Raw genomic sequence first — 10,769 nt, 5'->3', positions numbered from 1 at the left:
CTTCTCTGGAATTACTAGAGAACTTTTCCCTAGCAGAGAAATACTAACCTAAAGTTTGTGTTGAAGAACTGCTTAGCATTGGGATTTTTTAAATTGAGATTTGGACTCTGTGAAGACTCTTATATAAAAATGCTTCATCTGAGAAGTTGCAGCACCACCTCTGCCCAGATCCTGTTTCAGTTTTTTTGCAAAGCCCAATCATCACATGTATTTGTACTGAAATTCATTCTGATGGTAGAAGTTCTGTTTATAGTTGCACCTTCCTAGTTGACCTTCCAGCATATATTCTAAATACAATTTGAAAATACGCAAGTCCACAGGTAAACTTATCTCAAACATTAAGTTGGGAAAACTGCTGAAAAACAGAAATACCCAGAAAGTCCAAGCAAAATTATGATATGCTTTGTTGGGGGTGGACAAGCTGAAAGGAGCTTCCAGTAGCTAAGCTTTAGACATAGACATGAACACTGGAGATGCAGGGTGCTGAGACTTGTATGACTGAGAACTTGACAACTCCATCTGACACAGGCCCTTTCTGACCCCAGTGAAGTCTATGCTGACTGCTAGTGTAGGGCTGCAGATGGCTCCTCCCCTCGGTCAGAAACACAAGTCTCAACGTGGTCAGTGGTGCCATCCTGAAAGAACATTTATCTCTGACCCAACCACAAAGAGATGGAGACAATCACATCCCACAGCTGGGATGGGTGCCTGGCTTGTAGGAACAAAGCTTCAGTGAAGCACGGCCTGCTGAGTGCAGCAGAGAACTTTGTCTGCGTCTGCCATACACTGGAGGCACAGATGCATTCACAACTAGCCAAGCTCTATCAGAAAGCAGCATTTGCTAGTAATGTTTTTCCTTTCCAGCAGATGGCTCAGGCAGCCCACAGCCAAGCACGTCTCAGCAGCCTATGGTGACCTCACCCACAGGTGTACGTTATTGTGTCCTTTGTGCATGTCTAGATTGGCTCCTTTGAACTGAGCCTGAGTTTTAAATTACAAGGAAATGTAATTTTACACACACCCAACTGAATCTTCATGGTACCTTTGAAAAGAACAATTCTGAAAGCAAAACATTCCTAGCCATAGCAGCTCTCTATCATTAACAGATCGATGCTATCACATTGCAGCTGCACTGAAGAGATCATCCCAGGTCAGCAGCGCCTGGCAGATTTATCTTCTGTAATAAAAAAGACTGAACTGGAAAGCATCCAGTTAATTCATCAATTCTACTTTTAATACGACTGCCCTACTGTCTGCCCAGCACTGCTACAAGTTACTGGAAAGATCCACATAATGCACATCCTCTTTCCAAAATCAATACCTGTACAAAAATAAATATTGTTCTAGATGGAAAGCTGGCATTCAGCAGTACTTCATTTCTGCTTGATGTATGCTGCTTCCTGTAAAACCAGATGCTTATTTAAAGCCACATGATCTGTGACTTACCACGTGCTGACTTTTCCCATCAGAAAAATCTACACTGTTGGATAGCTTCTTAGTTTCTAATTACAAGATACACCATTTCATTAATTAATTATGCTTTCATGCTCCCTCCCCCGTAAGTACATAAACCTCCTCTTTGTAGTCCTTACCAATCCAATTGCTCATTTATCATAAAGGGAATGACACAGAGCATTTTAAATAACACTTTCCTCAAGAGAAGATGAAGTGGAATGATGTGATGCAGGCAAACTAATTCACTGCCCCAACACACAGCAGAGGGAGGAGCAAAGCAGAAGATGACTATGCTGAGTAACTTGGCCTGGGAAAAGTGAAATGGCAGCAACTGCCATCTGATGGACTGCTGTATGACAAAAAGGTGCAAACCAGGAGACTGTGCTACACAGGACATCACTGCTCAGCTCACATCTGTGAACTCCAGCAGCTCTGATGGAGCATCAGGTGAGCATTCCCTCAGTGTCAGATCTCCAATTCTGGGCTTAAGGCTTGCATGTGTGTACAACACTGTGCACTGGCTTTGTGTAAACAACATCCTAGCCAGGTCTCAGGCACTGGAGTTGTAAATTACATCACATCAAGGCATAAGGGAATATTAAAGAAAGCAGGATGGAGCTCTTGGAAAGTCTATACATTCATTTGCCTATTTCAGTCAAATGTCTTGTACTTATACCTGTGTGATGTTACAGGTTACATCTGATTTTACAGTGTCTTCTAGTCACACACATTTTCAAATTAATGCTTCTAAAATCAGGTGCTTTTTCCTCACAAAACTTAGTCATCATCAATACCTGAGTGCAGTCTGTACTGAGAACACCATATTATTCTACTTATTTGCATTTATTTATTTTACAAGCAAAATTAGGACAGCAGAGATTTGTTTCTTTGCACTGCTGCAATTAACTGAATATATCAGCAATTGCTAAGGGATCTCATTTGTCCATCGATGCCAATTAACTATTGATGTTGATTTTGTGAATGAGTATGAAAACCATTTAACACTCTTGTGTGTAATTTTCACTTGAGGAACTGTAAAAGTTTGGTGTGTGTGTTACAAATTCACCAACACCACAGAACTAAGATATAAAAGCCATTTATTCAAAAAAATGCGGTGGTGTCAAATCACATACACAAGCCAATATTGAGCTACAAACACAGACCAAACAGTTCTATAAACAGAAATTGGAGTGTTCATTACCATAGTACCTGAAAAAGACCGTTAATAAAAAGGAGTCCATAAGTATTTCATTTCACTTTTCTTATATGGCTCCTTGATGAATGTCTTTGCCTAAGTTAGAGTACAATGAGCCAGAGGTAGAGTCCCAAGAAAAGCATCTAATGCCTCAGGGCTCCATTAAAAACCTTTATTCTTCTAAACAAAAGGAAAGCCTAGCCTAAAATTTTCTGTATGACACTGAAGTAAAGCCTCTTTGCTTGAACATTATGGCATTCCCAAGCGCATTTGGCATTAACCTAGATTGAGTCTGTGCTTGTTGAACCGTCTTAGTTCTCCTCCCCTTCAGATTCTGATTCTAGAAGAGAAGAAAGGTATTTCATGTGGGTTGCACAAGAATAGTTATGCAGTTCTATTAAAAAAATAACCAAATATCCTTCCAAAATTCAAATGAAGGTTTTCATCACATCTAGTACCTCGTAGGGAAAGTTAACAGATTACACAGGATAAATCGAAGAGCAGCAAGATTCAGAAGGTCAGGTTCTACATTGTTACACTCTATAGGATAGTTCTTGATTGTTTCAAGTTACCTGTTACTATTAGTTTCACTGGTTAACATTTGTGCATTCCTTCCAATTTAGGATTCCTATTCCATGATTCTTTAATTCTAACTCACTATGAATTATTCTGTTCCTCATCTGCAGACACAACCAACGACTATCTGAGCAGAATTTAATAAAGAATCAGCATTATTTTCTCGCTCTTTTAATCTCTCCAAATAACCTGTACTGCTACCCTTTTAACTATTTGCTCTGCAAATATCAGTCATTATCATCACACAACATATTAGTCTACAGCAGGAAATATAGATTTCCTGCTGTACAGATTCCTTATGTAATATAGCATTAAAAGCAACTTATAACTATGAACACAGTGTTTTTGCCACCTAAAGCTACTTTGCATCATATTGTATTTTTGTGCATTCACCTGACAGGAAAGGGCCTGTAGACAAAACATAAAATGTTGGATCAGATTTATCAAAGCAAGTATTATCTGCATATTTTAAGTACAACACTTTGTTTTTAGTACTACTGGGCTTTGTAATTAAGTACATCTGTGAGATGAGCTATGCAAAAAAGGGTAAAAATAAAGAGGAACAGAAAGACATACAAACAGAAGGGGAAAAATGCTTAATTTGACCAAGATAGTCCACACTTGGTAGTCCAAAGTGTGAAAGCAGTGTGAAAGGAGCTACCATTTTTGTATTTCTACATGTATATGTGAATTACTAGTCTTACCTGCCCCTTACAATTACTATGTATTCCCACTACGATTCTACTAGAATCTACATCAAATGCATGCAGATGAACACTAATAACTGTATCAGCATCTACTACTCATGGATGGATCATTCCAATTGACGGGGATTTCCTTTTCAAGGCAAAATGATAACCTATTTGTACAGTATAAAGAAAAACAGTTATCGACCAGAGAAAGCAATTACTCTCCCCAAGAACTGCTTTAAGGCAGTAAACACAGATCATATATCTTAGCCTGAGCTTTCAGATAGAAGGAATTTCAACTGCATTGGCACGGGCAGACTTCTGTTTGTGCACTCAGTACAAGCGGTAGTAGCAAAACAGGTATTGATACAGAAGAGTGCTAGCCATAGTGAGACAGCACAGGCACATCAGCACATTTCACACTCACATGGTCATTTGGTTATGTAGGTATAGCTAAATATTCTTCCCTTCCTGTAGAAGCTTTAAGAATATATCTACTGACAACCAGTGCTGATGATTTAAGGAGTTATAAGAACAACTTGAATTAACAGGCAGCAAGCGTTGTTAGCCTTCAGCATGACTGCAAACAACACGGAGCAGACACGTCTGCTGCTTTCCATTCCAAGTCTGCATACTTGATATGCCTAGCACAACTCAAATATGGGAAAAAAGCTCACATTTGATTTGCCAGGAGACTACCATATTTCTTTAAACATATCCATACCTTCTTCAGCATTTTGCAGCCACTCGACAAACTTCTTCATCTGGTCAAGAAAGACGCTTTTGCCTTTAGCAACATGTGCTTCTTTATACCACTTGAGAATTGCCTCTTCACTCAGAACATCAGCTGAAATAGAGATAAGCGTTCGTACAGTCAGTATCTATTTTAAAAGCTAGGAGACGGTGGAAGAAAGATAAAGTTGGTTTGGGTTTTTTTTTTTTTTGGTTGATTTTGTTTTGTTTTTCAAAGGCAGCAAAAAATAAGTTAATATGATCACAATGGAACAAGCTTTGCATTAACTACACTAGGCTTCAACTACAGAGCATTTGATGGACATTAGGGATTCCAAATGCAGCAAAATGTGTTAGACTTAAAATCGAGTGCCAGATATTACGCTTCTGTAAAGGAAAGTTCTGTGCTCGTCTGCTTTAAGTGCACCACAGAAGGTGGTTGATTAGAAATGTCAGAAATCAGCCCGCACATATTAGAAGTCACCACAAGAACACAATCTTTTTTCTTGCTGTTGGATCACACAACTGTGCACAGTTTTAGAAATCTGAAGTAACAGATACCACCTGATTGCACAATTTAGAGAATAGGGATTTTTGACATCATTATCACCTAAAGCTTTATAAAATGCATGAACCAAAAAGAGTAAGACCACCATTCATTCAGACTGCTCATTTTAAGGGAACTGCTCAGATGGACAGCACAGCTGATGTTTTTGTCAAGTAACAACAACAACATAACTGTCAATGAGGGAACTTGAGACTGAATAAAATTCAAAATAAAGAAATCCTAACAAACAGCAAGCACTTATTGTTTGCAACAGATGTAAATTTAGGTCTAGCAACAGACCTCTAGCCTCGAGAACAAAGCTTCTGTGATCCAGCCAAGCCAAATATCTCAGAAATTTATGGCTGTGGAGACAAAATCTGGGATCCACAATGGCATTTTGGCCGTTACATAATGCAGGGGGAAAGAAAAAAAAAAAAAACAACACAAAACTGTATTTGTTCTATAAAAAGACTAAAGACAGCTTTCTGCGTCTCATTAAAATTTCCATTCTTCTTGTCTTTGAAGAAAATTACCCTTCCTTGCTCTGCAAAATCAATACATTTATTTTGAATGCTTTCCTGCTTCCTCAAACTCTTTGGTATCATCCCACCAATTTGGCATTCATTTGCTTAAATGTGGACTCTGACCACCAACTTCTTCTGTAGCCTATAGGTTACAACAGATGTTGCAGTGAAGATAATGTAGCAAACTGAAATAAATGACACCAAAACTCTAAAGCATGACAGCATGACTGAATTGGACAGAGTGGCAGTAATTCAATAGCACATGTGCTGTTGAATAACAAACAGATGGAAGCAACCTGGGATACATTCGAACTTCATCAAAACTACCCTAAGAAATCCCACAATAACTGAATACAAAACACCTCCCTGAAAATTTGGATTTCAGTGAGCGCATGCAACTGTAAGTTACCTCATCTCTCAAACACTTCCAAAATAAAATCTCTTCTGCAGTTTGCTGTAATTGACAGTAAGCTGAAAATACGGGAAAAGCAAGACTGCACCAGCTGTGTGTTGTATTTCACTACATCAACAGTGCACTTAGAGAACTCTAACAGTGACACAAAGCTGTATCTTTCTGAAATCCCAACGCACCACAACAAAGTTTTCCTCAACGTTGAAAGAAACACTGGAACTAAGAAAGGTTTTTACTTCGCACTAAATACTTGCCAGCCATCTTTAACGGCATCTCAAAAGCATTATGGCATTTAAGAAAGCCAGATTTTCATTGAGCAAGCTTAGAATGTATTTCACAAGGACTCCTGTGAAGCCGGAACTTAATCCCTCTATGTAAATTCTTTTCTTGATTTACAGCCTATGAGCTTTAAGGATATGCTGCCAAAGAGGAAGAGGAAAACCTACCTCTTCCCCCTGCTCAAACCCAATCTGATAATAGCAGCATACAACCCCCCAATGTGCCTTGAGGATTAAAACAATCTCAGTCAGGTGGATGAAGAATTTGCCTGTATATAACTCCATAGCAATAAGCCTCCTACACTAATGGAGGAGAAAAAAGCTTTCAATTACAAAAAGGGCAAATGCAACTCTCCTTTCATTACTGAGCAGTATTACCTGAACTACATTCATGCCTCCAGTGCTCAAATAAGATGGTATTCTCCTGTCAGCATTAAGATGCTCAACTAAACAATCAAGCAACAAGGTGAGTTAATTGTACCTCTAAGTTGCTGTGAAGCAATAGGAACGCTGAGGGGGATGGAAGGTGGAAAACTTTATTTCTTATTAAACTTGATTATAAATAGATTTTTAACAGCTGAACCTGAACTCCTGTGGTTTCTGGGTATGTGCACATCAGTTTCACTGCAGTCCCAGGCGATATCAGCTCCAAAGCTCCTGCACATGCAGCCAACTGCCACTCAAGTCATCCACTGCCAAAGCCCTCAGGCACAGCCATCTTGAAAGGCACAGATGCAGAGCATAGACTCGAGAGGGCCCAGAAGTTAAGTGGAATGTTACTAGAAGTTTAGGTCATGACTTTGGACTAAGTCGCCCAATGTGAATGCACTTCTGTTTTTAACTACATAGCTGCATGCTTTCAGCTGCCAACACAATTCACAAATTTCAGCTCAACTCTACTGCAGATAACTCAGCTGGCAGGACAGTCTTAAAGCAAGAGCTCTTTCAGTACAAGAAATGTCACCTGCTGTGCAGTTATGGTCTTTACTATTTTTTCCCCCGGGAAAATTTTGTACTTGGTATCAAAAAATAGTATTTGAATAATGAAGATTAAAGATAATTTTATTCCAAAAAAAAAACCTACCAAAGCCTGTCTGTCAAGTGGAACTTGAATATTCAGTTCTTTTAAGTGTAGGATTCCTACTATTCAAGACAGTCTGCATCTTTTATGATGGAAAACTGGAAGGATTGAAATGGAAGGTGTTGAATGCACTCTTAAGAATAGTCATAGAACTAAATTTGTCGAAGCATGGGCGGCATTTATGCCTAACATCACTGATGATCATCTTTATGCCCAGGAAACACTCACTCGTGATGAGTAATACACAATAAACTGTCCACATGCCTACTGGTAAATAGCTGGACTTCTGCTGTCCATCCACAGATACTCCAGATGCCTCCATTTGTCACTAGAAAAAAAGTCACAAGGTACTCTGAAACCTCTCCAGATCCTACACAAGTCACCATTGAAGCAGAACAGGAAGGGCAACACAAGCATCTGCTGTTCCCTCACTGCCAACGTAACTATTAATAGTCAAGGAAGCCCCTAAAAGCTAACATGAAACATAAGATATGCTGTCATCAGCAAAGAATGTATGGTAAAGTATGTGTCTCTAAAGGAACTGGATGGCTTGTTTCTAGTGGGTAGGTCAGAGCTGGGAGAAGGAAAGGATGAGAATCACCATCACCAAAATGAAGCAGAGGCAGACTTCAGTACCCACCTCTGACTGATATCTTCCTTATAGCTCTCAACAAACCAATCACAAGCAGCTAAAGCATGATAGATGGGGGAGAAATAAAAATGGAATGACTAGTGTTCCCAGAATCTTTCCTAGTTAATTCAGAAGGATGTCCTGACCTAATGGACACAGCTTGCTTGATTCTGAAGTTGCCCTAAAACACACTGAGTTGATGACTTCCTTACTTTGTCCAGGCTCAGAGAGTTCCCACTGCTATTGACTGTAACATCAAGCTTGCAATTGCTAGTAGGCAACAGTACATCTACCAATCAGGCAGATAAATTATTTTTTCTGTAAAAAACTTACAGAACAATTGTGAAAGGAGTCCTATACAAAATTTGTTTCAACCATCACTCACTGTTCAAATGCACAGCTGCTGCAGTGCTCATTTGCTAAGCACAAAGTAAATTCTCTTTTCCAAAGAGCTCAATATTAAGTACTTGCAGCAAGTTGTACTCAATCACTGAGGCCCCAGGATATTGACACAAGAATTGAAATAGACCTCCCTCATTCACTTGCTACACCTTCTGAAGCCATTAAATTATTTTAACAATCTGAACTTGTTTGCCTTGGATGTGTACTGAACACAACAGAGTGAACTCAGATCAATACTGGGCTGTTGCTCCTGCTGATTTTTCTCCTTCAACTATTTATAGCAAGAATGTCAGAACAAACTGTTCAGCACTAACCCATCATACACAGTACAAGATCATTAGACTCTGACAACCTGATCTGAATAGATTTGTTACAAAAGTCAATTTCACAATTAAAAGAAATCCCTCACTATGACACCTGCAAGAAAAGAATGGAAAAAAGTAAAAGCATAAGGAAAGCTATATTCTGGCAGGGGGAATAAAAAAAAATCTGAAAGATCCTCCTGCCAAGAGGATTTTACTCCTTCTAAATTTCTTAAAACGAAGCTTCAATATTTTTATGTTTTATTATTTTTTACAGCTGCCAGAAATTGAATTTTTTCATAGTCCTAATTTTCTATTAGGACAAAAGCCCACTCAGACTGCAGACACTGCTGAGATCCTGCTCATGCTTCTGACTGCAAAATAAACGCAATAGAGAAAGAAAGGCTTGATTTGACTTTTTCTGCTGCCACATGCACCTTTAAACTAAGAAAGCATACAGTACTTCAGAGTTCAACACAATCGTTGAGCACGCAGTTATCTACAGAATACCATTTCCTTTTACATCACAGGTGAGCAGTTGGCATAAAGAGCAGCCATGCCACTGGATAATGACTTATGAGTTCAAAATTAAGGTCTACCTACAAAGGAGATACTCAAGGGATTTCTTTCTGATTAACTGCTTCTAACAGTTCAGTCCTGCCTGTAATGCATGCCCATAGTGTGCTTAATAACTTAGTTCAATGTGGTCAAGTCAGTGCCCAAGCCCAATGTCCATACAAAGCATAAAGCAGCAGATATATACTTTTACCTTTATAAAAGAGTACCACTATCTTCTGAAAGGCTTTCATGAAGTGGATGTTGTCATAACAGTACTCCTGCACTTTCTGGAGAAGGATTAACTCCGACTGGCCTTGAGTGCTGAAGACAGCAAGCAGGGGGGCATATTGCTGAAAGGAGGACAAGACAAGACAAAATGCATGTTATGTTTAAGGCAATGTGAAGATCATTTTTCAGAATTGAAGATAAATTACCTTTGATCTTCAGATCCACTGACCAAATATATGTTAACAGTACTACTTAGTGTTCTTACGCTGATCAGATCTTTGTTTTCAGAAACAAAATTTGGCATCTTTCAGCTAGATTTGCAATGGCTTGATATAATGGGGCACACCTCTAATATTAGGGCTCCCAATAAATGTGACTACAACATAGCTAACACCACAGATTGAGTTCTTCCATTTCCATTTGGAAAAAGCGTGGTGAAATTCAAGGAGGCTTTAGGCAAGACTCCTCCTTTTCCCCTTTTGGCTCTTTACTCATTCAGCTGTTATCTGATCAACTTTTAGGGAAGCAGGGCAATATACACTGCAGTTTATGTCTATTTAGTAGCATCAGCAGAGCCCAATTCCATCCACAGATCTGCAATCTGCAACTGCCTGTAACTGTTAAGAAATGTATTTAAAAACAATTCTTAAGTTTTCAGTTTAGAAATAAGAATTCTTCATATTGCCACATTTGATTGACTTGCTTCACACTCCTTTCTAACTCAATAACTGGTATAGACGTACAATTGAAAGTCTCCGAAGTGTCTAAATAACCAAAGCAGCATAAAATTACATTCCTCTTATCATTGGCTAAGGAAAGCTGCATTATCTTCCATTTGCCTCAAGTTATGTTGCAACGGGTCAGCAGCTTCAGTGTCACAATGCTGAGACCACAACTGTGTCTGTAGCCTGAAACTGTCTAGAGAACTCTCCTATCCATGAGAATGTCTTTTCTCCAAATCAGAAGTGGCCTAGGGGTCAATAATATTTATACAAAGCCAGCAGTGTTTCTCTTCCCAATATTCAAATATTCCAATAACAAATGTTTGTAATCTGCCCTGCAGTATCAGATAGCAATCAATAGATACCTTGTTACAGCTCAAGACATATGATCCATCATTACATCAAAAGAACAATAGAATATTTCCCTTCTGCAAACT

The 10,769-nt window shown here is 38.9% G+C and overlaps 1 protein-coding gene across 2 annotated transcripts in view; it reads right to left on the bottom strand.

Annotated features, from left to right (window-relative positions):
- Positions 1-2,535: 2,535 nt before the first annotated feature.
- The window catches only part of BZW2 (basic leucine zipper and W2 domains 2), a 52,556-nt gene continuing 44,322 nt past the window's right edge, over positions 2,536-10,769 (bottom strand). For both annotated transcript variants that reach the window (XM_085226117.1, XM_085226118.1), the window contains exons 10-12: positions 9,594-9,732; positions 4,640-4,762; positions 2,536-2,990 (exon numbers count right to left, since the gene is read on the bottom strand). In XM_085226117.1, the coding sequence (XP_085082243.1) occupies positions 2,962-2,990; positions 4,640-4,762; positions 9,594-9,732 (291 nt within the window). In that variant the 3' untranslated portion in view covers positions 2,536-2,961. The remainder of the gene's footprint in view (positions 2,991-4,639; positions 4,763-9,593; positions 9,733-10,769) is intronic.

The sequence above is a fragment of the Meleagris gallopavo genome, chromosome 6, assembly GCF_905368555.1.
Source record: "Meleagris gallopavo chromosome 6, MGAL_WU_HG_1.1, whole genome shotgun sequence".
NCBI lineage: Eukaryota > Metazoa > Chordata > Aves > Galliformes > Phasianidae > Meleagris > Meleagris gallopavo.
This window is presented reverse-complemented; position numbering and strand designations above follow the sequence as displayed.